The sequence below is a fragment of the Polyodon spathula genome, chromosome 21, assembly GCF_017654505.1.
Source record: "Polyodon spathula isolate WHYD16114869_AA chromosome 21, ASM1765450v1, whole genome shotgun sequence".
In the NCBI taxonomy this organism is placed as follows: domain Eukaryota; kingdom Metazoa; phylum Chordata; class Actinopteri; order Acipenseriformes; family Polyodontidae; genus Polyodon; species Polyodon spathula.
The window spans coordinates 12488108-12514507 of NC_054554.1; the positions used below are offsets into that span (position 1 = coordinate 12488108).

The 26400-nt window shown below is 38.8% G+C and overlaps 1 protein-coding gene across 3 annotated transcripts in view; it reads right to left on the reverse strand.

Moving 5' to 3' along the window:
- The window catches only part of LOC121296457 (Wilms tumor protein 1-interacting protein homolog), a 57016-nt gene that overhangs the window by 24055 nt on the left and 6561 nt on the right, over positions 1-26400 (reverse strand). For all 3 annotated transcript variants that reach the window (XM_041222050.1, XM_041222052.1, XM_041222051.1), the window contains exon 2: positions 7046-7147. In XM_041222050.1, the coding sequence (XP_041077984.1) occupies positions 7046-7147 (102 nt within the window). The remainder of the gene's footprint in view (positions 1-7045; positions 7148-26400) is intronic.

Below are 26400 nucleotides of genomic sequence, written 5' to 3' on the forward strand. Positions count from 1 at the left end.
TATTGCTGGCAAAAGATTTTAATCTGTGTTTTGCCAATGTCCCACCACTGCCTTATATTTTTATAGTGTGTTTTTTCTTTTTTTCCATATGTTCCAAAATTGCTTAAATTGCTTTACAAAAACTGTGTCCTGTAATAACTTTACATTAAAATGTCGGTTGTAGGTATTACTGTAACTAACAGGCAGTGGTGGTCAGACAGGCTACTGGGAATGATGTTGGCTTTAATGAATTTATTCAAATGAGTGTGTGACGTGTATAAGCGGTCTAACCTTGTTCTATATATTTGTTGTGAGCGACAATCAGCCCAGGTGTATTGACTTGCATTAGGGTGCAGACACCTCCAGACATCAACCAGGCCACTGAACTGAAAAACTGCAGCTAATTCACTGGAGGATTGGGGATTGGGCTCCTCATTCTTTCTATCCATAGTAAAATCAATAGTGCAGTTAAAATCTCCTCCCACTACCACCACATCATCATTATCAACCCTTGAAAGAGCTTGCTTTAGTTTGGTAAAAATAAGTTCCCTCCGCTTATTTGGTGCATAAATGTTAATAACAAATACAGTGCCACCTAACCTTGCTCTCACTTTTAATAACCTCCCCTTTTCAATATCTAAAATTGTTGCTCCTAGGCTGGGCTTAAATAAAATTGCCACTCCTGCACTAGTGCTTGAACCATGGCTCAGTACACAAGGCCCCCTCCACTCTGCCAGCCACGCCACTTCATTCTCACTGTGTGTCTCCTGCAGCAGCGCTACCCCTGCAAGCTTCTGCTCTAAAAACTCACACAGCTGCGCTCTTTTAAAAGACTGTCTGCAGCCATTCACGTTAAAAGAAATAAAAACGCACTTTTCCATAGCGGCTAAAAATAATAAAACTGACAGAGTAAAACAAGCAACAGTAAAAAATTCTTAAAATAAGTATCCATTTTAAAAATATTATTTGGCAACATTAGCAATCTTTTTCTTAATTATTTGAACATATTTTTTAAGACGGTACCTTTTTTGCTGGTCAAATTCCTCTAATGTTACCTTTTGTGTGATGATGTGTGCTGAGTGGAGGGACAATCTCAGATCTGGGAAGAAGTTTTCAATTTCAACCCCTTTTTTCCTTTTGTATTCTCCATGACCTGTTTAAATTCATCCAGGGTATAAACTTTTTCTTCCCTGTTAACGGGTTGGCTATCAGGGATGTCAGAGATAAGTGAGGAGTCAGAGAGCTCCCCATCCATTTCCTCTGCTCCGTCATCGCTGACTGATCCACAATCCACGACTGTCTGTTCCTCTGCGGCTCTCTCCACCTCCACCACCCCACTCTCCTCTTCTCCTCCCAGCACAGCCACAGCCGTCACCGCTGCTTCTGCCTCTGTCTCCACTTGCTAGGGTTCAGAGAGAGAAGAGCGCTGCACAGCGCCGGGTTTGGAGCCAGTCACCATGCTGCTCCCCTCTCCCTCCATATCAGGAGGCACAGACACCCCTGCCTGAGACTGCAGGCTCCCCTCCAGCACAGACTTGGGGCTCTGCTCCGTTTCCCATTCGCTGTTAGGCAGATCTGCAGGTTCCTTATTTTTTACTTTTTCTTTTTTTTTTTTTTTTTGTTACCGTGACAAATGACTCATCATTTTCAGTAACTTCATTTTGTGAAGGACCGCGGCCTAGTCTCTTTAGCCTCGGCTTTGGTGTCGGTGGCTCCATTCGATTCGGCGGCTCCCTGGTCTCTGTAGACTCCAGCTGCCGCTGCGACGGGGGAGCCGACTCATCCTCCCGCTCACCCCCAACATCCCCAGCCTCCTCCCTGCTATCAGTACTCTGCTCCTGCCTTTCCTCTTTTCTATTTTTTCTCGGGCAGGCTCTCCTTTGGTGTCCCTGTTCCCCACAGTTAAAGCACCGCATTGTGTCTGAGCTGACAAATACAACACAGTCCGTACCCTCCACACTGAAGCTCCAAGCGACAATCACCTGCCCAGGGTTATTCAGCAGTAAAAACGCCTGTCTCCGAAAATACAGGACGTGCTTAACATTAGCATTTTTACACCCTAAGGGAATGTTTTTAATTGGGGACACCAGCTTGAATATGCATAAGTTCATTATCCAAGATCTCATTTTTTAAAGACAGTGGCACATTAGACATAATAACCTTGGTAACAGGGGTTACTAAGGGGGATACTTGTATAAAATCTCCTTTCACTGAAAATCCTTCCTCCACTAGTTGATTGACCAACGACACCTCTTTTAAAAAGATGACAAATCTTTTATTCAAGCGGGAAGCCGACACTATGTTTTCATAGCTGACTATCCCTCCTACTGCCAGCAGGCACTCCTCCACTAACACGCCGGTATCCGGCAAGCAGCTGACCCCGGGTCGGCGGCTGAGAGCCCCCTGCCCTCCAGAGCGAGATCCACACACACATATATATATCCCAATCCCAGAATGTGCAATTGAAGGATGTGGCCACGGCACTGGTGGCAGTGTGCGCTATGCTAAAATTCCATAAGATGTAAGATTAGGGAAATAAAAAGCAGCTAGTGTTACTAATTGTAAAGAAGTGACTGCCTTTACTGGGGACAGCCAGTAAAAACTTCTTGGCCAGGGTTTCACAGACAGACCCCTGTATCCTTTTCCTGAACCCCCCGCCAGGACCCAGCCACAGCCAAGAGGACACAGAGCAGTCTCCCGTGTCAGAAACTTCACAAGCTCTGAACTAACAAAGCCTGATTATTACCTGCAGACGTCTTGGCTGGAAACAATGCCCTGAACCCCTGTTATTCAGAGATGCCAAGGAGAATTTATTCATTAAGCCATGGATTTCTAAACTGAGGGGGAGAGGGGGTTGGGTCAATACCACTGGCTCACTGTAAAATAAGTGCAGGCACTTCTTTTTTCAAAATCACCGCTACAGATTTATTTTCTTTCCCCCTTTCAAATTATACTTGCAAACACCTAATCTGTGTATAACTAGATAAGGGAAGGTATGCCAACAGGATCCACTTACAATCCAAAAGTCACTCGTGGTAAGCGCAGGAAGGACTTTTGTCCCTTTTAGAAACTAAACAGGAGAGATAACCAAGGATTTCTCGTATTAATGCTAGCAACATTTTCACTGCTTGTTGCTTCCTGGTACCCAACTACTATTTATGCTGTAGGTCAGACTCACTCAACTCCAATCTGACCTACAGCACAGGAAATGATTAGTTGATTAGCCAAATGTATGATCTATAGCAGAGGTGCCCAATCACAGTCCTGGAGGGCCATTCCACTCCAGGTTTAAATGGTAAAATAATATAATTACCTACTTCAGGGTCTGGATGGAGGATAATTGGTTCAAATAAACAATTTAAAACAGTGTTGGGATAAGTAGTAGAAGGGCCAACTTTGGCCACCCCTGATCTATAGCAGGCAAAGAACCAAAAGATATTCTGCACAGCAGAACTGGATCAGTGATAATGATAATTGGTCAATCCAGCTCAAGCAGGCCCAATTCTGGAGAGATGTTTCCTCCATTTGTGATTGATGATAGAAACTGGTGCCAGGGCAGGGGTTGCGTGCATGTAAAAGAAGAGCTGTGTAACTCATGCAGCCTCACATGGCAAGGCTGTGTCTGAAGGTGGTGTTAGTGCTCATTTCTATAACCTTCATGATCTAGACAAATAATGTTAGAATCATTACGTTTCCAACAAATAATTAACTGACTTAAAAAAGGCAGAGTAATTCATGTTGGCACACTTGAGCTGGAATGACCCTGATGCCAGTTATAGGTAAGAAAATTGACTTTTAAACCTTGGTTACCACTATTTAAAACCTTTATATATTTAAAAAAAAAAAAAAAAAAAAAAAAAAGTTATTAAAGCACCACTTGATGCCACATAGACTCTCCAAACAGAAAGCAAGTACAGCGTTCAGGTTGGTTTCTGCTGCACAGGAAGTCAAATTAAAAGTTAAATATAAAATTAAATTTAAAAAAAAACAAACAAACAAAAAAAAAAAAACATAACTTAAAAGAAAATCCACAGCAAAACTTCACAAATGAGGAAGTGCTAACATGAGATTGTATATAGACATCTAAAGGTTTTTACAGTATCAATTTTTCAATACTGACAAATATGAAATCTCTTAAAAAGTATATGTTTAACAAACAGCTCCCTCCCATGTAATTCTCTATTGCCCAAAACCAGACCCATTCAGTGCTGAGTTAGTTCAACTAAAACAAGGAGTTCATAATGCACGGTTCCTAAGTAAACCCAGCACCTATGCCATGTTAAACACCAGAGATCAATATCTTTAACGACAGTCCATGTGGGCTGTGCTAATTGGCTGGTCCTCTCTAGCCCATTTTTCATTTAAATGTGAAGGAATGTCCACCTGTTTACCTAGGACTCAGTCCAAGCATGCCTCTGTGATAAGCAGCCCTGTACAATCAGTCCCTCTGGTCTGATTTAAGGCGCTTGTGAGTGCTGGGGGACGGCATTCCTCGCATAAGTACCACAAACACAAACATGACCTTCAGCTTGGAGGCTGTAGCGCATGGAAACTCCAGCAGGGGGTGGGGTAATGATAAGACATTGTAGAGCACTTGAAGACATGCAGGTTTCACAAAGAGTGTGTTTAGTAACGCCCAAGTCCATGGTGTAACAATGCCTGTTGTTTTGAAAGTGCTATTAGCTAGGGAATTACTACCAAAGTTATTTACTCTTCAAAACATTGTATTTATGGCTCCTGAGTGGCGCATCCAGCAAAGGCGCTCCATGCAGATGTACCCTCTAGCCTGGGGATTGCAGGTTCGAGTCCAGGCTACGTCATAGCCGACCGTGACTGGTAGCTCCCAGGGGGTGGTGCACAATTGGGAGGGCTTAGGTCTGCAGGGGAATCCACGGCTCACCATGCATCAGCGGTGGCCGATAGGGTGCCTGTGGTTCTGCAGTGGAGCCGCCAGATCTGTGTTGTCCTCTGGAGCTACAGGTCTGGTGGCCTCGCTGTGGAACCACAGTGCGAAAAATGACTGCTTGGCAGGAATACGTTTCGGAGGACGGGTGCTTCTGCCTCTGTTCCCTGAGTCAGCGGGGGGGTTGTTAGTGGTGGGCCGAGGATACAGATAACAATTGGGCACACTAAATTCGGGAGAAAACCGGGGTAAAAAAATTGGAGACGACTAAATATAAAAAAACACATTGCATTTACGCTGCTACACTTTTAACTTGTAGGATATACAGAAGATAGTTTCCTTTTAGATTTTAAGATTTTACACATTTAAACTGCAGCAGCCTCCTTGTGATTCGTTCAGGTGTCCTGGCAACCCCACTGGAAAAACACACGCCCAGGAGTACATTTCAACAGGAATAAAGAGTGATGGCTATTAACTTCAATAAGTCTGAAAACAGGTCTATCTACAAAATTAGTTTTCAGTAGTTTTTCAAAAGCAGGAAATGTACTTATCTAACATTAGACTACCTTAAACTCCAGAACGGGCACCCGGTTTCTGATTTACTACTTGTATTGACCTTTGAACCAAAGTTGCCTGGGTCATGGGGGCTTTCCGCCAGACCAGCCATTTTCCTGACAAAGTTTGGGAGACAGTTTCTGTCTGCAGCCCTCCAGCAACAGCCTCAGACATGTTCCCTTGCAGTGAGCAGCCAACAGATGATTAGGCTGAAACCACAGCAGACACCAGCTTACTGCAGCAGTGGTGGTGGGGGGTGGGGGGTGGGGGGTCAAATTTGTCAAATAATTCACCTTGCATCTCTCTTTCTGTTTCAGTCAACACATGCTGGGGAATTTTTAAAAGTAAAAAGGCACCTCAGTGGCCAACATCACATCTTAACCCCTTCACATATGAAACATTACAAATAGCTGAAGAAAAACATTGCAAGTAGTTTTAGACACATATTTCATAGATTTAAAAAATACATATACATATATATATATATATATATATATATATATATATACAGCTCTGTAAAAAATTAAGAGACCACTGCTAAATTATCAGTTTCTCTGGTTTTACTATTTATAGATATGTGTTTGGGTAAAATGAACGTTTTTGTTTTATTCTATAAACTATTGACAACATTTCTTCCAAATTCCAAATAAAAATATTGTCATTTAGAGCATTTATTTGCAGAAAATGACAACTGGTCAAAATAACAAAAAAGATGCAGTGTTGTCAGACCTCGAATAATGCAAAGAAAATAAGTTCAGATTAATTTTTAAACAACACAATACTAATGTTTTAACTTAGGAAGAGTTCAGAAATCAATATTTGGTGGAATAACCCTGATTTTCAAGCACAGCTTTCATGCGTCTTGGCATGCTCTCCACCAGTCTTTCACATTGATGTTGAGTGACTTTATGCCACTCCTGGCGCAAAAATTCAAGCAGCTCGGCTTTGTTTGATGGCTTGTGACCATCCATCTTCCTCTTGATCACATTCCAGAGGTTTTCAATGGGGTTCAGGTCTGGAGATTAGGCTGGCCATGACAGGGTCTTGATCTGGTGGTCTTCCATCCACACCTTGATTGACCTGGCTGTGTAGCATGGAGCATTGTCCTGCTGGAAAAACCAATCCTCAGAGTTGTGGAACATTGTCAGAGCAGAAGGAAGCAAGTTTTCTTCTAGGACAACCCTGTACTTGGCTTGAGTGTTGTTTAAAAATGAATCTGAACTTATTTTCTTTGCATTATTCGAGGTCTGACAACACTGCATCTTTTTTGTTATTTTGACCAGTTGTCATTTTCTGCAAATAAATGCTCTAAATGACAATATTTTTATTTATTTATTTGGAATTTGGGAGAAATGTTGTCAGTAGTTTATAGAATAAAACAAAAATGTTCATTTTACCCAAACACATACTTAAATAGTAAAACCAGAGAAACTGATAATTTTGCAGTGGTCTCTTAATTTTTTCCAGAGCTGTATGTATGTATATGTATGTATGTATGTATGTATGTATGTATGTATGTATGTATGTATATATATACGACACACACACACACAGACAGACAGCCCGGTAGTCGATCAGTCAATGTGTAGCAGCAGCGGATGTACTCACCGCAGGAGCAGCAGATGAAGCAGTTGGTGTGATAGAGGTTACCCATTGCCTGGCAGGCCTGACTTGCTCCATACACCCCCTTCCCACACTTTATACAGATTCCTGTCAGGAAAAGAACAAGTAGCTTTTTAACAACCACTACCACCATCCACTTGTTTCCACCAAAAGCCCCCAGAAATTAGTGCTGGTCCCTGCAGAATAGTTTAACATTTTAAAAAGTAAAATGCACACAATACTGTATGAACAGTTCCCAATCAGCCAACAATACTGTATGAACAGTTCCCAATCAGCCAACAACTCACAACCAAATGCAAATGTTCTGTAGTACAATACGAACATTTAATACTCATGTGACTAACTTTTTATTTAGTGTATTTGTATTAGTCTATAGTTTTTACAGGTTAACGGTTATACTCTGGTGTACCAGCTGTACTTTACAGAAGACAAGTTTGAGAGTAGGGTTGGCCATGCTCCAGCTCTGGAGCCCGGAGCCAGCTTCAAGACCCGGAGCAGAGCTGGATTCAGGCTCACCAGAGTGCTCTGGAGCATGGAGCGGAAGCTGAGGTCCAATCTCTCCTATCTTACATTAAACACGCCGAAATTTTAAGTCCAGTTTACTTGGATTAACAGAATTTGTAACTTCATAAGTATAGTTAAGTGTTGGGGGTGATGAAATAAAAGCAATTTGCACCCCAGCTATTAGTAAATAACACATTATATTTATTTATTTTAATCCTTGGACACCTTCCCTTTCTTTATTCCAGAACTGACTATCATCTCAATTGATTCAAGAGACTCGACCTGCTTGGCACGTGCATTCTGATGCTGTTTGCAGTTAGACGGGATAAAACTAAATAGTGATTGGCAAGTACATTTAAATGCTAGTTTGCTGATGTAACAACATCAACTGGTTGAAGTAATTAATTTTCTAAAGTGTTTAGAGCTGTGGTAGATTGAAGTGAATTTTGATAGCCACGTGTTCTCTCTTGCTTTCCATGCTTTTAGCTGTTGTGTCTTTGCTACTTCTAACTTTTTTATACTGTACTTAATGTATTATGCTTTTTTTTTTTTTACTGTATCTTGTAAAAGCACTTTGTGATGGTGATCCACTATGAAAGGCACTCTATAACATACAAGATTGATCTCAATGCAATCTTTTGTAAAACACTTGCAAAAGGCAGCAAGTACTTTCACGTTAAGTATTTTCAAATGATGTAATGTTAACTAAACCCTTGCTCTGCCTACATTCATCTCATTTTATAGCAATCTGTTTTCAGAAATGATGTCCTGATTTTTAATTGGCCAAAAGTTGGCTGACAGTGAGTTAAGGTCACATGCTGGAGTCATGGAGCCCCCTGCACCTGAATTGCCACAGAAATAAAAATAAGGCCTCTTTCTGACCAACCCAAATATCACCTGACTCCACAACCCCTACTCCACACACAACTTCACTACTTGTTTACTTAAGAAAATAAACCTTTTTTTCAACTTGAGTGGACAATCCCATTATCCCCCACCCCGGGATGCTCCAGTTTAACATTTTGCATCAGTACCACTTCAGTATTCTCCATATCAACATGGCTGAGGCACAGGGAGAGCAAACTGAGGAATGTTACAAAGATAATGACATGCTGCTTTGTTGACCAGGAGTGGAATTTAACTCTAAAATGCATTGGCTGCATTCCTGCTCATGAGTCCCATACTGGGGAGAACATTGCCTCCTCTGTGCAAATTGTGCTGTACTACTTTAACTTAAAGCAAGCCTTATGTGCTGTCACTGACAGTGGAAACAACGTGGTATGTGCCCACAGTCTCAAACGGCGCTCTTCTTTGGCACACAGCTTACACATCTCCCTACGGCAAATGATTTTTCCTAGGGAAGGAAAGCAAGTTTCAGTAAAATAAATATGTTCAGTAAATTGGAAGATGTCAGCCCACAGCTACCCTTTTTAAAGAAGTCACAGAGTGCCTTTGCATGCTTTTGCTAAGGTGTAACTGACTGAAACTGGATCTGAACCACAGAAAATTCCAAGGGACTGTGTTACAAGATGTAACTCAAGCTTGCCAATGATTGAAAAAGTGATCCAGCAAACAGAACAATTAGAGATTTCAGCTGTGAAACTGAAGAGACCAGCACTAAAAATTACTGCTGAACATAAGATGCTCCTAGAAGAAGTGTGTGAGATGCTCAAGCCATTTCAGGAAGCCAACACAACTCTCTCTGGAGCAAAGTAACCAACTGCATCTCTCATTGTCTCTACAGTGACTGGAATTTGCAGAGCACTTGGAAAGCTTGAAACTAAATCTGGCTTGAAAGTAAGAGACTATCTTTTGAGTCAAATCAACAAGATTATCAAGCTTACCTTGCTTGTCAGATATCAACCTTCCTCGTTAAAAATCCTGCACCTTCGACAATGAGCTAAAAGAAGCTGTGACCAAAAGGCTTGTCTGTTTAATGAAGACCTGCTGAAGGTGATCCAGCTTCACCCAAGAGAGCAAGCGCATCTACAAGCACCTCTGAGCTTTCTGACAGCAGCCCTGAAGACAATAACATGGAAGGATCTGCTTTGCACAATCAGCTGAAGGTGTATGCAGCCCAGAAGAGGGAGCCTTTGGACTCCTGCCCTTTGGCTTATTGGAAGAATTGCAAAGATTAATTGCCTTTGTTGGTACAGCTGTCACATAGTTTCTCTTGTGCACCTGCAACTTCAGTGGAAAGTGAAAAACTGTTCTCCAAAGCGTGGGACCTAATCATGGATCGGAGACCAAGACTGAATTCTGCAAAATGTTAAAATAAATAAATAAATAAATAAATAAATAAATAAATAAAAACTAAAAAAAAAACACACACAACAACAACATTCTGATAAACCCTAACTTGTCCTTGAGTAAGGACTGAGAAAGAGAAACAAACGGTCAGACAAAGGGAGTAACTGCTAGAAGGCACCATAATTGAACATTAGTGTATAAAAATAGGTCAAACTAAACAGAAAACATGTGTGTAATGTTAATATTTCCAAATAATAATCGCTCATAAATATGTTCCTTTCTCTAGTATTTAATATACACCTAACTTAACAGGAAAAATGTCACTGTTTTTTGTTTCTCTATTTATTATACAGTGCACTCTGTTTATGAGAATTACTGATCTAAGAATCAACCACATATAGTAATCAAAACCATTGGGACAAAATAATTCCTATACTAACCACGCTAAAATACTCCGCTTGTAGGAATCAACCAATCCGCGTATAAGAATCATTTCGGGGCAAACTGACTGCATGTAATACAATACGGTATCATGTGAAATGACTTGAACAACCAATAAAGCTGTTTTTGAATTTGATCACATCTCGCGTGATTAGGCACTATACACAGCGCAAAACTGCACTGTACAGGTATTTCTTTTAATAAAGTGAATACACATTCATTGAATACATACCGAGTACAGAACTGTTACTGTGTGATATGCATGTAGAGGGAGGGGGATTGCATAGCGGCGTGATGGGGGGAAGGGGTTGGTGGTTATGGAGCTTTGCATCTTCGCTTAGTGAAAAACTTAGATTTGCTTCACAACTGAACAAAAGCAAGCCATAGCTGCTTAAATGCAGTAGTAGTCCTGACAGTAAAATACTGTACTGTAATGTCATTTTAATTCAAAGGCCATTATATGTAACACTGCATGGCAGTTAAAGTAGGCACCCTCACGAGACGAGATCGCTTCTCAGGTATACTGTAGTAAAATAGGATTCTGTAGCCTTAATCGTGATCATACAACAAGTGGCTTACCCATGAGGACTTGTTTTGATGTGTTGTCCTCAGTGATTGAGCACCATTGACATTTGTATACTGTATTTAAAACTGCTGATGCGGACGCACGCTTTTGCCAATTGTAATCATATTGGTCCGCTTTTAAGAATTGACCACTTATAAAAATCAAATCATCCGGGAAGGATGTGATTATTACAGCATTCCCTCTAAGGCTAAACTGCACGCATTTTTCTCAGCAACTGGCAACAACCTTCACACTCGGTTTACTAACTTTCACAAGTTGTCATAAATATCAACCTCAAATCGAGACTCCAGCCTCGCAAGGTAAACCTATTATTTTGAGACCATTATTACAAAGCAATAACATAAGCATATGCGTGTCTGTCTTGCAGCGGATTCTCTGATTTCCCTCTAAAAATGTACGTCACAAGTGCACAGCTCGCTCAGGCACCAGTGAATTTACAGGTACAGGGTGGGTGAAGCAGGCATCTGGCGATTCTGCCTCTATAGAGAGTGCAGCTCGGTGCTGCTCATGAACTTTACAGTTTTTAATTAGTCGTATAATTGAATACTAAAATCAGTGAAGCACAATCTCCCTGCATGATTTAGAAGTACAAATACTCTGATAAACAAATTAAAATCACAATACTCACACTTTGACTTTTTGTTTTATTATTTCCCTTTTAAAAAAAAAAAAAAAGACCATTTCAGAAATCATCTCAAGCGTTTTGAAACAGTAATCAGTACATTAACTGAAAATACACATTTAAGTGTATAGTAGCTGAAGACATACCATGTCCATTATTGATTTATTTATTTTTTGCAAGTTTTTCATTATGTGACACTCCATGTCTCTGCTGAAACTCAACATGGCGGCTGCACCAACGAAGAAAAAAAAGCAATGTTTCAGCAAGACAGAACTAAAAGAAATGTGATTATCTATACAAGGATGGTGTGATAGTATTCTTAAAGTTATGCTGTAATTCGTGTGATCATGTACGAGTCAATACCATTACATATCATAATGCCAGTCGTAAAGACGTAAAGAATAAGAAAGCAAATAAGACGGCAACAATGGCAAAACACTGCATTCTATGCTGAAAAACTAAGAGGTACTGCGCTCAAGGCAGACACTTTCCCAAAGTCACCTAAATTAATTGCATATTTCACTGTTTAGTTTATTTCTTTCCACGCTACCTCCCTTTAATGAAGCTATAATTAGCAATTTTAAACAATGACCGTTTCTTAATTGAATTATATTTTCTAACAACGAAGAAAAGAGCTCAAAACAATTTTTCTAGCTATACAATCCTTAAAGGAAATTGCTCACTTTACTGTGTAAAGGATGTAGTCACCACACTACACACCGCTGGTTTCATAAAGACACTCTGTCTAGAGACACGCCTCTTTAAATAGTGTTATCAAATAACACTGCAGTTAGGAAAGAAACAATTGAGAGGATTAATTACGCGTTTACATTAAAAGGAGCGTGATTTAAACTACAATCAGGTAATAATACATAGTAACAAGTCAGTCAACACGCCTTTATCAGGGTTTCTTTATCCTGGTTATTATTAGAATGCTAGTAAAACGCTAAACTTAATGTGTGGAGTACTGTACATAGGATTACTCTCACATGACATTGCTGGACTGTTACTCAACTTTCATATTTTTTATTGTTATTGTAAATTCCAGCAATAAGCTAAACAGGTCTTTTCACAACACCGTTATTTGTAGACTGAACTACTGTGTTAGTGGAAGACTGTAAATAGGGTTCTCACAGCTTTGCTAGACATTTGGTTTTCTGAGCTGTTGTAATATAATTCTTAGGTTTTCCTGCTTATTTTAATGCCAGCAATGAGCCAAGTGACATCTACAAACACTATGACAGGTTTGAAGACGTGTCTTCAGGTGTTTTACTTATTACAGAAACAAGAGCGATTGAAAAAAAAGAATTGTAATATTTATTAAAATTTACTTATTTTAACTAGCAACATTATATTTATGTTCAAATGCCATATTTAAATTAATATGTTGATAAAAAGTGGGAACAAATGGAATTGACCATTTTTGAAAAACTGAATTTGGTATTCCCAAGAATGGAACAATTAGTAACCCTAGAGATGGTTACAACTGAAGGCACTGCAGATGCCAGTGTTTTATGCAGTAGTATAAAGCAGTTTTATGCAGGCCACCAGTTAAGCATGCAGTCTATATCAATGATAACAACTGACAGGGCTGCATAGGACCAGAGGATGATTCAAAATCAGAGGCAGGACCACAATAAATGTCTTGTTTAAATTTAAAGTAAATTGTAAAATTGCTGAGATACTTGTGTTGTAATATTGTTTCAAAATTGTACAATGCAACAAAAATATATTAAGTAAAAAAAAAAAAAAAAAATATATATATATATATATATATATATATATATATATATATATATATATATATATATATATATATATATATATATATAATATTAAAAGGGTTAATGCGTGGCTGAAGGTTTCTCACTGATAATTTACCCTTTCTCAGTCAAAACGGGTTTTCTAGTTTATGTTTGAATGGTTAAACAGATGTTTTTATGTTGTAAATATGTTGATTTGAGAAAATAAAACAATAAAGCTTTAAAACCATTTAAAAAATATCTCTGAATATTTATATCCAAGCAACATCAATTAAAAAAAAAAAAAAAAAAAAAAAAAAAAACCACTTTATAAAATAATGATACCATCCCAGTTTGCACTATTTTTTGTGGCTCCGGAGCCAGCCTAGAGCTGAGCTGAGCTACTGGAGCCAGTAAACTGAGCACTGCCAACCCTATTTCAGAGCTCTATAGAGGCCACTGAGGTGCTTTTAACACAAGTTTTAAAAAGACCCAAGAATTTAATGAGTGAAACTGATAATATACAAAGTAATTCTAAAACAACAAGAATTCAATGGTTAACATAACTTTGATTTGTCATACATACATATACAAAGTTTGTCTTTAAAAGTGGCAATATATTATTATTGGATTATAGCCAAAATTCTGAACTGGCAGGTTTTTACCCTGAGAACAAAATGTTTCTACAGTAAGACAGGAGAGCCTGTGGTCCTTGTAATAGTAAATGCCACTGAAAAAAAATCCCCCAGATCAGGCTGCTGCAACTTACAACTAACTTCCCACACCCCCAAACCATAATACAGAACAACCCAGCTCTGTGCCTCCAAGCTGTAGCTGCTATTTTAACCATCTATTCCGAAGATAAGTATTCTCATGCTAGAAATCAATGCTAAACTACAACCAAATGCTGCAGTTTCAAACTTACTCTGCCTGCCAAAGCATTTGGCCCTGGAGGGTGGTTCGCTGCCAATAATATATATTATATAATAAAAAGCTTTATATAGTTGATTAATTATTTACATGTTTAGGCAGTTCAAGTCCAGCATTGCCTCCACTCCAGTCAAGTAACTGCCCTGGGATTGATCCCTATACTATATTTAGGATAGGCTGGGGAGTTGAGTTACAGTATACTCACAAGCACATTATTGATTTGATTATAGTGATCATATCATTTGTAACTTATATGCACTAATTTAAAATAACCTTTATGATATGTAAATTTTAGGTCATCAGTGTCCTGTATTTCTGGACTGTCGATGGTGTCTCTGTTTTATCAATTTCTGTTGCTTGCTTGTCTTGTGAGAAATCCTAAATCCATCCCATATTATCTTTAGTTTGAGGAAAGTTATCGTGCAGCAGAGAATTCGGTCAGCAGTGATAACAGAACAGAACCCCAATGTGAACAGGTTTTGAACCCGGCTTCCATGACTCCCCCTGCGCTTCAAGCTCAGGGTCTTAATAGTTAAGCCACTGAGGACTCCCGACTGGAATTATATCAGTTACGTATTATTTATTTTGTGTGTTATTTACTGTGTGTAATATTCTGAGCAGAACGGAATCTGTTTTTGACATTCTATGGTATATCTCATGCCTCCCTGGGCAAAAAATGAGCCATTAAGCCTTGGGGATTGAAACCCTACTGAGGAAATCCTTAGTATACCACGCTGGAGGGATTTTATTTTTTGTCCCGACTGATGAAGCCAGTGAAAAATCTACTGCCAAATAAGCTACTTCATTATCACCCACCACCCGAGATTCAAGTAAAAAATATTTTTAAAAAAGGGGCAACATGTGCGTGTTTATAAATACTCATTGAAGTACAGTTAAAATGATCTCTCCAAGCCAGCATCTGTGGCAGGGAGCAAAGACCATTCACTGTTAATAGGCAACACAGGTTACCAGATGTAAACAAAAACAATTAATTGATGACGTAGAAACTTCCAGCCAAAAAGACAAAGGCTTCATAACGCAGACAAATGAGTAAGTCTTCTTGCGGTCGTTACTATTCTGTAAAACAAAGTAAAATCCTTACAGCAATGTTTTTTTTCAGTTTTGGATGTACATACCTGTTTACACACTAGTTTCTTTTAAAATGTTTTATATTTTTAATTTTTTTTTTGAAGTAGTGCTTTATATGGGGCAAGTTAGAAAATAAACCCTTTATGTTTAACTGTTCATTTAAAATAGGGCGTTTCAGCTGTGCAGACGTCTGATATGACTTGCTTGAATAAAACTTGTTTTATTTGTTGTATCAGATAGTTGTCTTTCATTTTAGTATTGATGTTTAAAACGTACGGTCATACTGACTGCCGGCGGCGGTTAAGGTATAACCGCAGCGGTTCCAGTGTTAACCTGGTCATTTCGGGTTAATGCAACCGCAGCGGTTCCAGTGTTAACGTGGTCATTTTTGTGGCGCATATGTAAATAATATTGCCTGGCATTAGGTTTGAGTACTCAAGCACTAATTTACTCCAAATTCCCACCCCTAGTTTACAGTGTAATAGACTGTATATCAAATGTCATTAGCACTATTGTGATAAATGCAATATCTTTCACTTTATTAAAAAAACTAATCTGGTTTTATTAATTGTTTGCCAGGTTATTGATGAATTCCAGGGGAGGTCGGCTTATTGTCTATTTATGCTCGGTACAATTGAAGTGCTATTAATGGGGTTTGACTGTATTTGAAGCAATACTATTCAAAGTTACCACATTTAGCAAGATTCTTTACTGTACCTCAATTTGTTGTTATATATCCCCAACCAATTTCACTGCTGCTTAGCGACATAGATACTGTGGCTCATCTAGTCAATGTAATAGACATTTTAAAAGAAACTAGTGTGTAAACATGTATATTCAAAACTGAAATTTTTTCATGATCCTCCCTTTCAAATGCAGTCAGGGCATTTATTTAGGAAAAGTCATAAAACGGACAACCCCATAACTTTCAGAAACAGAGGAATTTAAATTTAGGGGGCAGAGCAAGTGAGTCTGGATGACATGGTCCGCACCAAACAAACCCACCCCCCACACTACCGAAACTAGTAATATGGTCCCACCCTGGAACAATACAAATAACATGAAAGCACAGGACCAGAGGAAACAAAAGTGTGCAAACCTGAACTGACCGGGTCACTACAACATAATGAACTTACATTAATGAAGAGATATTATTTACATTACTCGAGTAATAAATTAGTGGTCGAGTAATTATAATTGCTTCGAGTACTCTAACCCACCTGTACTGTAAACACACACATTGCAGTGTTCTGTATTCTACTCTGTGCTACTGTATATTCTGAACATTTTAAACCCAAGAATGGTTTACATTTGCTATAAATAAGATATGAAAACCAGATGCCCGAACACATTTAAAGGTACTGGACAGTAATCTATTACTTCTTACTTTTTTTAAAATTTTAAATCCTTTATTAAAATATCGTCATCTAAGTCAACATTTTTATTTCTTTAAAATGTGTGCGACAGGGCTAGGAAGCCCTGCACATGAAAAGGGGGCAGGGCAAAGCCCTGCTATTTAAATGTACTGTATTTTGTTTATTTTAGAACGGGTGATTTAATTAATAGCTATAGTGTATTGTATTATTATTTAAAACAAATGCAATGTCTGGTGGGTGACTTCAACAGGGGATGTTAGTGTGTTATGATTTAAAGGTATTTTGTGTTTAGTTAAAAACCACGCTGTTTTGTTGTGCATGGCATCGTGGGTGTGATTAGAAACCCCTCTACTAAAACTCGTGCAGAAGGCAACCATCTCCCTATTTAATTAATTGTTTAATTTGTTGCTAATCGGGAGATGGTCACCAATGTAAAAGCCTGCAGCGCTCTGGGTTCCGAATGGGTTGTTCGGAGAATGAACGTGTGCGAGACGGACAAGAGAAAGAAAACAAAACAAAACAAAAAAGTAAAAGCTGCTATGAGTGCTGGAAACTCCAGCACCGTATTTGCTTAGTTAAGATTATTTTGTGTTCATCACTTGTTTTTGATTGTTATTTTATTTTGCTCTGTGAGGTTTTTTTTTGGTACAACCTTTTATTTTAAGTCTGTGTTTAAATAAACATGGCGCCACCGCGCTTTTGCACCGCAGTAGTGCCTTGTTTGTTTATGTTCCTGCATCTGGCCTGACGTCGCCACTCAGACATCCCTTTCACAGGCATCAAAGTTTATTAAAATGGAGTTCAAATTATATGCAGGATGCTCAACAGAATGTATTTGCATGGTCACAACGAGGAAAAAAAAAAAAAAAAAAAAGATCCGGTCATTAACTTTTATATCATAACTTAATAACTTGTGGGAATTTAGCAACATGAGTGGTATAAACATGTCACTGAAATACCTTGCCTGAAAGGAAGACACTTCAGGAAGCTGTTCTAATTTGGATGTAGGGTTGAAGGGCGGGGTCCAGTGCCGTAGACTGGCACAGCCCTGTCTGAATGTCCACACACTCTGCCCAGTCTAATGACAGGACAATGCTCTTGTTGTTTAAAGCAAACACTTGTTCCAGTCCAAGGTCATATTCACCCAAGTCACCTTTCTTTTCATGTCCTGATAACAGGTATAACAGTGCAATCTGCCGATTGTGGTTTCATCAATGTTCCTTCTGTGATGTGATGAAGAAAAATGTTTCTATGTAGATTAGGAAGGCCTGTAGTCACCACTGTATAGTGTGCGCTAATGGCCTGCAGCAACAGACAGAATTCTAAAATTCAATGAGTCATTATGACAGGATGACGTCTCTAGGTCGCTCATCACAATCATGTTATCGAAGAAGTTTTGGCCAAGGTTTAAAAACAAGTTTATATGCTTACCTTCTTAATATCTGTACTAATTTTAATACATTTTCGTCCTTGGCTTTCTGCTGCCTCAATCCACTTACCGATCAGAAAGACTGAAGGGGAGACCTTTCCACTTGCTGAAACCTAAGCAACAAATGTGCCAACTACTGGTGAGTGACCAGCCTGCTGAGTCTCCCCCTGGTCTTGTGGGGTGCAACAGCCAAAGCAGTTCTCCCTGTATTAATAATGTTCTCAAGAAGGATCAGCAACTCGGCGCCAATGGGATTCCAATCATGTTCTCATGACTCACCTGGAGCGTGACACAGCAGTGTTTGAACTTAGTGAACCACTCTGGAGACCCCTCATTTACCACCAATATTTATTTTACAAGTTCAAGCAACATTATAATCTGTATTGATTTTTTAAATTATTTAAATTAGGCTTCAGATTAAAAAGTTGTTACACTACTTCCAGGTCGATTTATGCAGGCTAGTTTCAGAAACTGAATAAAGGTCAACAGTAGTTTAGATTTTAAATGTGCAATTCCTAATTAACTGTAGTTCAACCTTGGCACACCAGCGTAATAGTAATTATACTGTATACTGTCACTGATCGATTATTGATTAATTGTAAATGTATTTGTCATTTGATCAATGCATTTTCAACCACTTGTTTAAAATAAATACGTTATACAGTAAGTTTCTGTATTTGTACCTGTGATTATTGCTCGTTATTAAAGTATAAACAGAGTGAACATGTTAATGTGTATAGTTGTTCATCTTATTTTTGTACAACTAATTATAGTTGTAGTTACTGTAGCATAATTTTAACTGTAATTGTAATTGCAATTTCAGCAAACAATTCTGCTGTTATTGTAATTATTAGAATTAACCCCAGGTCTGCCTCCAGTTACAAGTTTTGGCCACAGAGTGTCGCTGTTCAAAAATCCAATTATAAAGTCAGTTAACAGGTTAGGGAGGTAAAAATATCGACTCAGGGTGGTTCGCCTCACCATCCAACAGTGACCCCTACTGGACAGGTGACAGATCAGGCCAGGTGGACCCAGCCAAGGCTGGGCCATTGCCTTAACAATTTAGTAAGAACAGGGAATATTGGCATTATTTTCATTGCTGGTTCTAAGGGTCAATAGCTGAACAACGCATTATTCAATTTCAATGAAAAACTGTATTTGTATTATTACTATCATTAATTTAAAAGGTGTCCAAACTTTATACTGTGCACTCTTTTTAATCAGCTATTTTCTGCCTCTTTGTGCAAAAGGAATTATAAGACAGTTTGGTTAAAACTTTGTCAGGAAATTAAACAGATGCAGACTAAATCTGTCCCCAGGATTTGTTTGAGGACCACACCCTCAGTATTTCTTTTAATCACTTGGATAATTAGCAGGCTCTTTTTTCTTCTCTCCTGTAATTAAATAGTACTGTAAGCCTCTAGGGAGCGATATATCCGACTCACTGATATTAGTAAGTTATCCGTAATGCAGGCGACAATTACCCACGCAGGCAGCAGTTCAGTGTTAAAATGTTTGTATCCTAGATTCTCTTAAGCATGACTGTATACTGTTTCTACACTATTGACATAGCATTTTTAAATTTATTAAACCAATAAAATCACCACCAATGGAATCACAATACAGCTCTGTAGCAAACATTAAGACAACAAATTAAAGTATGCAGCTACTGTAAAACTTCACAATATGGCAGCTATATTAAATCAGTGGTCAATTTTATGGTCACCAGAACATTTAGCATATTTAAAACTCATACCTCAAAACAGAGTCTTGCATGGGTCTGATTTTTACCACCCGCTTCCATCCCGAACCTACTACTACAGGACCCGACCCGATCCCGCAACCCAACCCGAACCTGCAAGTGTCTGTCCTGTACCTATTGCCTGCATCAACAGAGTCTCTCACATTCACACAGATATCGCTACCATTCTCCACAGATTGAGTTTATACAATAGGCTATACAGCGTGGTAGCTTTCTCTAGTGGTCTGGATATATTTTAACATATTAACCATCTCTACATCACTATAAAATACCTGTCTATTCCTTTCATGCCACCAGCTGAAAGGGAGCTACACCTGTGCTTTCACAGAGATGCACCAGTTTTGTGTTTACATAAATATAAATTAAAGCTTTTACAAGCAATGAATCCAACCAACTTCTGATTTACCTCTCAAACTATTATCCACTACATGACATAAACCCTGCACTATCTTTTGTTTCACCTCATCCACAAATATTTTTATAATCACCAAGCAGATGTGATCAAAGGATCTTGCGATGTATCAAACAAGTGAGAACACTGCTTAGTCAAATGACTCCTCCCTAATCACCTCCTGCTTTAGTGCAGGAAATACCAGTACATTTACCTTTCAATATGTTATTTGGGAAAGTGTTACAGACAAGTACACTGAAAAGGACAGAAAACTTTTTTTGGGGATTCAAATTCAGACCCAAATATTATATTTATTTGACCCGCACCCGAACAGCAAACAAAAAAGTTCACATTCCAATCCAAAACCTGTCCCACCTTTGCGAGACACCCGCGGGTACCCGACGGGTTCAGGACTCTACCTCAAAAGATTTCTGAGCATTTGATATTGTGTTTCCGTTAAAAAAACAAAAAACAAAAACAAAAACCACACACAACTGGCATGAAAGGGTTCCTTTTTCTTGTGTAATACCCATGGTCAAACTTGACCAAAGGAATCACAGAATACAGCAATGTACCGAGTACAATGTCAGTTACCCGAAGTGTCAGGTCTTTATCATCCGTAAACACATGATACCCCAATATGACAGCCACCTGAGGTCCAAGTGAAGAGTGCCATTATATATATTTTCTAAAATTTAGGGTGCCCAATTATTTAGCCCCTGGAATGTCCAATTATGTTCCCTCACCGCAACAATTCCCCACAACTCATGAAAACTGCAGGTTCGGTGGGAGTCCTCCTCTTCCACGACTAAGCCAATTTCCTCTTTTACACCCAGAAACTTGTGAGTGAATATTAGGGAGCTACTGGCCACTGGAGAACAAAGCTCTGCAGGTATCCACCAGGAGAAACAATCCCTGCTGGTTTTGCTTCCTTGCCCCGTGGAAGTGCCAGGGCCAATGCAACACTCCCTTCAAGAATCCAGAGTGAAAAGCAGCAACTTGGCACAGCCAGGTCGCAAACCTGCATTCCCCTGACTGCATGACTCGCCATGCACACCGTGCACAGTGCTTTTACCAAGCGAGCCACTCGGGGTACCCCTATACCCAATAAAATATAAAGTTCCAGAGATATTAACACTAGTAGGTGTAATGACAGATCTGTAAATCTTCACAGGGATGCTTAAATAAACACTGTACTGTAAAACAATATATTAATAGCACAAGAGTTCTATTTTATTATGGAGCCAGACGGTAGTAGAAATATTTCCAAAACCGCACAAGCTTAGTCGGAAAAGCAATTTCCACATGAATCAACAGTTAATTATCGGTTCCAAGATATTAGGAAACAGCACAATGTTTAACCAAGGCTGTAAAATACAGTGAAAAGACTGGGGAGGGGCTCAGTGAGCTTCCCCAGGCCATTTAAGAGTTATGCTTCAGCGTCATCTGGGCTTTTTTCCTGATTAAAGCAGATGGGCTTGGAAGGTGGGGTGGTTTTTATTGCATGGAATCATCTTTGTAATGAACTGTCTCAGATACAGCCCAACCTTTAGCTACAAAAAGCACAAATGAAGACAATAAGCAGAGTTCAGTTTATCAGACTTTCATCAAGAACCTTAAAAATTAAACATTAAAAGAAGTGCTGACACAAACAAGACTGTCTGTTTCACTGTGGAAACTACATAGTACAGCCCTCCAGACTTGTACATAATAAAATTATGAAATATTGATAACTGGCTATTATGAAAGCAATACAATGTATTAAAAACAAATTAATTTGTGAAGGCCTCATACAGTAAAATAGAACACGTGACAATTAAGTGTTATTGGTACAGTATGGTATTGCTCATTAAATGCCTTGATGCTATCTGAATACTATTTGAGTACAGATTTACAGCCTGAATGCAGTGATATCAAGATATATAGAGCAAAGAGCCTGAATGGGGTCAAATTCCACATGTACTCTGCATTTATCCATCTCGTGACACTTGATGGACAACAGTATATAGTATTACAACCAGCATTTTTTTAAAGGGTTTTTAGCCCAGTCGTAACTGTCTAGTCACTGAGCCATGCGACCCTGCCAAGACTCACAAGAGGCTGGCTATCCCACTGGCTGGTTAATGAAAAGGCACAGGAGGGGGCCACTTAGCAGGGCTGCAGCTCCATCCACACCAGCTGTTTATTAGCAACCCATTTGCACAACACCACACAATATTCCCACTGCACAGCCAGTGTGAGAACAGCATCCTTTCCTAAACTACTGTACAGCTACCCGTGGAAGAGTACACAGATATCACAGTGTACCTATGCATTTACCATAGTTTGCATGTTTTTTTTTTTTTTTTAATATACTTTACTAAAACTCTCTTGGCAATGCTTACCTATGCTTTATTACACTTTGCTATGATTTTACTGTGCTCAACAGGTTAACCTGATGTTTTCATTGTTTTCTGATGGCCATAAAACAGTCCAGTAGGGATTCAACAATGACTTGGTTAATCCACTATTGGTCGTCATAGCTTTTATTTTGAGAAAATCAATTAAAACATACATTGATCTATTGATCCCTGGTGCCCTATTTGGATCCTCATATGCTTTCCTTACGCGTTGATAAAACTACAGAATCCTCTGTTTGTATTTTCTTTGTGGTAAGAAATGGCAAAAACAAATGAAAGACTCTGTATTCTTGCTCCTTAATAATGAAGTTACCTCAATCCATATATGACAAGACTGTGCACTGTATAATAATGCACATGCATGTATTGAGTTTGTGACGGGTCTGCACGTGTCCCATTTTGGTTTTGAATACTAAAGTGTTCAATTCATCAATTACTGTCCATTGTTACCAGTCCAATATTCCATTAGGAAATCTGCTGCTGATTGCACCTCTTCAGTTCATGCTTTATGTTTTCACCTGGACCTAAACAAACATTATCTACTTTTATTTCTTGCCCTGAAAAAATGACAAAACTTGCAGCACCTAGGGAAAAGTGGTCAAGTTATCCTGCTTAAAAAACAGGTGCAAACACAATGTTCCTTAAAGAAAATGATCTGGGGTTGAACAAAGTGATTTTCAGTTATTTTCCACATAAGTTTTTTTTTCCCTTACTTAAAAAACAAAACAAAATGCCCACACTGTCTTCAATCCAATCAAATGCTTTAGGCATCCAGTTAAGAACAGTGGGACCTGTGGAACAGCAGACTTCTATTTGACAACTAGTAACTACGGGTCAGGGTAGAATTTAGTTTATCAAGGCAGTTTATTTGATGTCCTTGATGTGAGACATTAGTTTAACACCTGAAGGATAATACCTCCTTCAGCACAGCGCACCACATACTATTTGAAACTTTGTTGGCTACAGAGCCATAATGACCATGGAGTTAAGAGACAATACCTCATAACTGAGCAATAACAGCACAACGTGAAAGTCTAAAATATTTGTATTGAAAATCATTAGTTTATCGAATTACAATGCAATCATAAATGTCTATAGGAGGCTAGAAGTGTATGATAAACGTTTGGTGGCTATCAAGGGAGGATCAGTGAACATGGGTCCTGATTTTTTTGAATCATCACTATTTGGGAAAAAAAAGTTTAGTAAAAAGTTGATTAAACAGTAGCAAAGAAGTCACAAAAAACAGGCATCTTTTAACCAGACTCCACTAAAAAGCTGCTTCTGTAGTTTGCTGCTCATTAAACTTGTTGTATTTTAAAACCACAACATAAAATTTTGCTGCATGTTGACTGTACTGTACATGCTTCTATCAAAGTCTGCAGATCATCCTTGCAGTCTTTTCAAATGTATTAAAACCCTAAATGGTCTACTTCAAAAGTGACATATTGTGGATGTCAATGTGCGGACAGCCCTGCACTGTATTTAGCACTGGGACGAACACAGGATTTTCATGTTCGGATATTCACTCAATTAAAATATTCTCTTTCTTCAAAAACAATAAAACCCAACACATTGCTCAGAATACAAGCAAAGCGAGCATAGCAGCAGGGGCAGGGGGGCGTGACCCTTGTGTGTGTGCCTTTTTTACAGCAAGACTTTACAATATGTAACACGTTAAAGTAGAATAAAGAATACGTTGTGTAGGCCTTGCTTTACCTAGGGTTACTATATGACTTCATGTACACTAGGACAGATTGAAACAGTTCAGGCTTTTCAAATAATATAACAATGCATTCTGGTATGTTTTACCCGTCTCAGGTATCTCTTGCAGCAGGACTACACTTACCAGAATGATATGCTCTTTGTATCAGAATGCATGTCAAATATTCATTCTGGCACTAATATTAAAAAACATGCATTGGCTGAGATATGGCACAGTGCCTCCAACAGCACACACCTCATTTTCCTTATGGATCCTCATCCAAGTTCTGACCACGCCCCACCTTGCCAAGCCTTTAAGAACCATCAATGTCAGGCTCCAAGGTGGTGCTGTCAGAAGTGTGAAAATAAAATAAACAAATGCTCTGCTGCATCTTCTATACACCTTGCTTACATGGAAGACGAGACTTGTGCTGTATTTCAATGAATTGAAACGCCTCAATGAAGCACTCGCCTGCACTGACCTTGACACAAGCTGTCAGATACCAGCACGTAACATTTGGGATGAATAAATTCAAATGTCACAAATCGCTTGCTGTCAGAGTTTTTTGCTATTTCAAAAAGCAGCAAACCTCTCTGCAATTTGATCATCTGATCACAGCAGACTTACATCAGCCCCAGTTGAAGGCTTTACAGGAATAGGATTTGTCTCATGAGACTTTCCCTTTATCTTGACAGCTAGTTCTCTGGCTATTACCTTTTCAAAACAGGAGCTGCAGTAGCAGAGCAAGCCGCAGTGCTGATTTACTAGGGAGCAGCATCATCGGTAGGGTTACGTGTGAAACATCTATATATTCACAATTAAAGGTAAAATAACACTTCCTACCCTCATCTCTGTTTATTATCCCTTGCTATGTTTTCTTAGTTTCTCTTGATTTACTGTTTCTGCACTGCAAGGTATTTGTGGTGATTAATAAAGTCACCAGCAAGTCTCTGAGCAAGGAGAAGTTCTTTAACAGTGTCCAGTAGAAAAGTGGCCACTAGGGGTGCACTAGGCTGTGAATTACGCGAGGTGAAAGTAACAAAAAGTAAATATAATGCAAACTCATCTATTAACAAAAAATGTAACAAAACAGCATTCCTTAAATTGAAATTCAATTTATGCTTAGGTGCACATGATCTTTATCAGAGCTGTGTGCCTTTGTTGCTTATTTAAATACTTTTTATTTGACGTGTCAAATCATTCTCCTCAGCCTTGCCCACTTCCATCGAGGAAATCGGGGCTTGTTCTTGCTGTCTGCCGACACGTTCAGCCAATCACAGATAACTTTAGGTGGAACCCAAAACTGACACTGCCGAGTTCTGGGTGGGAGCTCCGAGCTTTACAGAAGGAATGGGCTGAAGTTACTTAGTCCCGATTCGAGGGCTGAAGTTAGTTACATATTCGCACAGTTTTGTATTGAATATTAGCTCACATTCTAATGGGGGAATCACATAGCTAATCTGGATGTGCCACCTCAAGTAGGGTATAATTTTAAAGCTTGATCATTTCTCTTCAACAAAAAGTAGATTGCAGAGTGGCACAAGTAGGCATTCATAGGCTACGCTGTGAAATATACATACACACCCTTCTTTTCCTGCATATTAGCGCACATTGTGAGGGCTTTGCCACCTCAAGCTGGGTGTAATGTTGAAGGTTAAGCAGCTGTCTGGTATGATGCATAGTGGCATGTACAGTACTATTAAGTGCTATTCAGTATGAAAATTAGAGCATTTATATGAATTGTAAGAAAAAAAGGCCTTGTTTGATGATAGATATTTCATTAAAAAGTCACATGTTTTGAACTAAGCAACAAACAGTATGTGAAATATACTCATTTTATACTAAAACATTTGAAAGGTACAAAATCATTTAACTTATGAAAATGTCTTGTGTTCTTTGAATGAAATTTAACACAACACAACACATATGTTATCAACCAGTAGCCTAGTACGTGCAATGCACCACATTTCTGGAAATAAAATTTCTCTAAAATTACTATAAAGTGTGTTGTTTACATCAGTACTCGCACCTGTATGTAAACTACATTACACATTGCAGCTTTTATTTTGAAATTTTTTTCAACTATATGGAAGTCTTCCTTTAGGCCATCATATAAA